This window comes from Anoplophora glabripennis, unplaced genomic scaffold (assembly GCF_000390285.2).
Source record: "Anoplophora glabripennis isolate ALB-LARVAE unplaced genomic scaffold, Agla_2.0 scaffold2239, whole genome shotgun sequence".
NCBI lineage: Eukaryota > Metazoa > Arthropoda > Insecta > Coleoptera > Cerambycidae > Anoplophora > Anoplophora glabripennis.
Window position 1 is genome coordinate 8409 of NW_019426047.1, and position 3390 is coordinate 11798.

The 3390-nt window shown below is 32.8% G+C and overlaps 1 protein-coding gene across 1 annotated transcript; it reads right to left on the reverse strand.

Moving 5' to 3' along the window:
- Positions 1-453: 453 nt before the first annotated feature.
- Positions 454-3070, reverse strand: LOC108916565 (lariat debranching enzyme). Its single transcript, XM_018722846.1, has 5 exons — positions 2819-3070; positions 2512-2663; positions 2151-2391; positions 1745-2074; positions 454-1649 (listed from the first exon to the last, which is right to left on the reverse strand). Exons 1-5 carry the CDS (start codon positions 3013-3015, stop codon positions 1085-1087), a joined length of 1485 nt encoding a protein of 494 aa, XP_018578362.1. The 5' UTR covers positions 3016-3070; the 3' UTR covers positions 454-1084.
- Between the last annotated feature and the right edge of the window lie 320 nt (positions 3071-3390).

Here is a 3390-nt window from a genome sequence, read left to right on the forward strand (position 1 = left end):
AGTGTGTCCATGGATGGAGTTGACAAGAAGAGAATCTCTTGTTATTGACTATCGAAAAATTTATAAAAAGTTCTGCCTCTCGATAAAATGAAACTGTTATACAAACATCTTAGATTAGATATACAAGGTGCTCATAAATAAAAAAAAAATACTCATAAAATACTCATGAGAGAAGTACCATTATTTATTATTTTACACATTTTTACAAAACAAATCTGTTTATAACCTCAAATAATGTCCTAATATAAATTTTAAAATTAAAATAATTCATTTTTGAGGTGGCGGGAAGTAGCTATACACATAGAGTAAATGTCAGAATTGAAATTTTCATTTTAAACTTTATTGTACTTAAATTTTCAAGTTTTTACTAAATTATTTTATTAAAAAAGTAAAAAAAATCTTATTTTTTGTTTTCTTTAAAATTGTTTATTACCGATTTTTTGCATAAAATTTTCCCTTTACATATTTTAAGTAAGCCATTTCTATGAGAAATTAAATTCTCTACAAAATTTTTCCTTTTAAAATCCTGTATTCAGTAGCCTATTAGGTGACACCCTGTATAAGATACTTTTAACTTTAATTTACTGATGGGGAGATACCGCTTCTAACAGTATATGTATAAAGGTTGGGTAAAGTTAAACAATAATCTTCAAAAGAACATACAATAAAAATTTAAAACATGTACATATACTCGTATAACAAAATTAAACAATTCATGCCCCATGTTGCTTCATAAATGTTTACAACCAAGTGACACCGTGTTTAGGCAACCAACCATTGATAATGCCAATTGAAAATCCATAAGTTTTACAATCACTAATATTAATGATTCGTTTACAATGAACAGTGACAAACAGTTACATCTACGCTTGAAAACTCATGAAAAATTACACCAATCAACAGTCAATAAAACAAAATGTTGCGATTTAATGTCATCTTGATCTTATCGTTTTAATAATTTTTAATTTTACCGAAATTTAATTGCCAATTTGAATTAAACAAAATTACTGGTCACGTGGCTTGTAATCATTTATGATGGGTCTGTACCGTCCGATCAGAAACAAATAAGTCCTGCCTTCTAATATTATTCTTTTATTGTAACATTATACAATTCCGCATTTCTACGTTTAAATTTTTTTGGGAGTGGTGACTCGTTCGAAGCGACGTCCTTCTTTGTACTTGATGCGACTGGTGCATTGTCTCCAGATGATTGACTGCACGTTTCCAATTCTTCTTCTGTATTATCTTTAGCGTCACTTTCAAAATCGCTAGTATCTAATTTGGGCTCCGGTAAACTTAAACTACTAAATCTCTTCACTGGAGTGGAACTACACATTAATTTTGGATTACTGCTGTCTAGTGTATCGTCAATAAAAGAACTAGTTACACTCCGATCAACGCTAAGGTTTAAATTAGTTCCATCTATTTCGGAAACGAGACATATCGGGTCGTCTATAGCGAGCGTTTCACATAACAACACTGTTTGTGGATTTAATGTGGCTTTGGGCTGCTTGACTTCGGTACTCTTCTTGGGACTATTAACGTCATATGCCGGAGCTGATTTTTCGAAGTTATTGGGAACTCGCAGTTCGTTATTAAATCTTGCCAGGACTTGTTGTTTGTTTTCTTCTGAGGGGGTGAAGTTGTATCTGGCAAACATATATAATTAGTTCAGATATAAATTTAATTTAATTATAATTTACTGCGTCTTTTGACGATCTCGAGGATATCAAGTTTTATTTACCTCTCGTTTCCTCCGGGTCCGGGCATATATGTATTAATATTTTTCACGCACAATAAATGATTAGTTAAAAATAGAATGGTAAGCCATTCCAAATCATAATTAACTTCAATTTTTGATTCCGTGTCGTGGGGTACATCTACAATTTGAAGGAATTTCCTCTTAGGCAGGCATTTATCCAACGCTAAAAATTTTGTTATACTCGTATCATCGTGCGTTACTAAAGCCGCAAATTTGCAATGCAAATGAGCAGAAAACCAATAACTTGGTTTCAATTGATATAATAATTCTTCTATTGGTTTATTTCCCAACTGGCCGCTTTCTACATCATCTCTAAAATAGATTGAAGTTATGAATTCGAAATTTTATAAAATGGAATTTATCTAATAAACACAAATATCAGTATTACTTGAAGAAAGGTTTCCTTTTTAGCAACTGACTTATATTGCCAAACTTATAAATTCCATTTGGCCAATCATGAGAAAGAAATATATCAAGAGGGCCTGATAGTTGTTTAAGTCGAAAAATTTCTAAATTTCTGATATGGTACACACTTCTTTTTGTATTTTCATCATAGGGGGCTTTTTCAAAATGGCCTTTCGTATAATCTCTGCTTTTGTAAATTCCTGATAATCCACCTATTCTGACACCTAACAAAAAATAATATCTGCTTCTTTACATGCTACGAATTTATAACTGTAAAATATGTCCTCACATTATAAAAAAAAAGTGAAGAATGACAAGAAAAAAGTATTAATAGTTTTACATACCTCCAACGTTTACAACACCAGCACATCCCATATAATAGATATTTGGTGCTACCCAACCTCCATAAGGTAGTTCTTGTAAATAGTTTGATGATTCATGATTTCCTCCAATAAATATCGTTAATATTGGAGCTTTCTTTTCACCTGTATAGTACCTAAAAAAAAGTGTTAAATTTCAATTAAACGTCTGTAACTATTTAATAGTAATACGATCTAATCTGAAAAACATAAGGGCGTGTTGTACTTTTATATAGTTTATTATTACTATTACTTCTGACTAATATACGTTTGAAAAAAAAAATAAACTCACTTGTAAAATGAACATATCTTGGCATATTTTGGCGGAACTGCCATACACAACAAATCTCCTTCATTCCTTGATGATTGAAAATCTCCACAACATATAAGTAAATCAATTTTAATAGATTCTTTTTCTTCCAAAAGCTGAATTGTTTCATAGATATTCTCTAGTTCACCATGAGCACATCCTTCTATAGCAATTTTCATTATGAATATTAAAATTAAATACTTATTTGCCCAACTTTTCTTTATTAAAGTTAGGTTAACAATAACAACCACAGACCAACAATTAACTACCCACTGCCCACTGAACACCATGAGCACGACTCGAGCCATTATTCCATGGCTAGAAATTGGCCTCAATGATTTGGGATCGAGGCCACGCCATTATTCCATGGCTAGAAATTGGCCTCAATGATTTGGGATCGAGGGGGATTATCCCTCTTTATCCTGCCTCATCTCGTGTAGGCCTGGACAGCCTTCGTAGGTGGGCCCCATCCGTCGTCTACCCCGACCGCAAATGCGGCCGGTGTAGGCGCTTTGTGGGACCTCCTTTTGTCCTGGCTGGGCCCCGCCGGCTAG

Excerpts from the sequence above, each read along its gene's own strand:
- LOC108916565 (XM_018722846.1), bottom strand. The coding sequence starts at position 3,015 with ATGAAAATTGCTATAGAAGGATGTGCTCATGGTGAACTAGAGAATATC. Across the intron at positions 2,664-2,818 it reads AAGATATGTTCATTTTACAA|GTACTATACAGGTGAAAAGA; the intron begins GTGAGTTTATTT and ends ACTTTTTTTTAG. Across the intron at positions 1,650-1,744 it reads GGACCCGGAGGAAACGAGAG|ATACAACTTCACCCCCTCAG; the intron begins GTAAATAAAACT and ends TATGTTTGCCAG.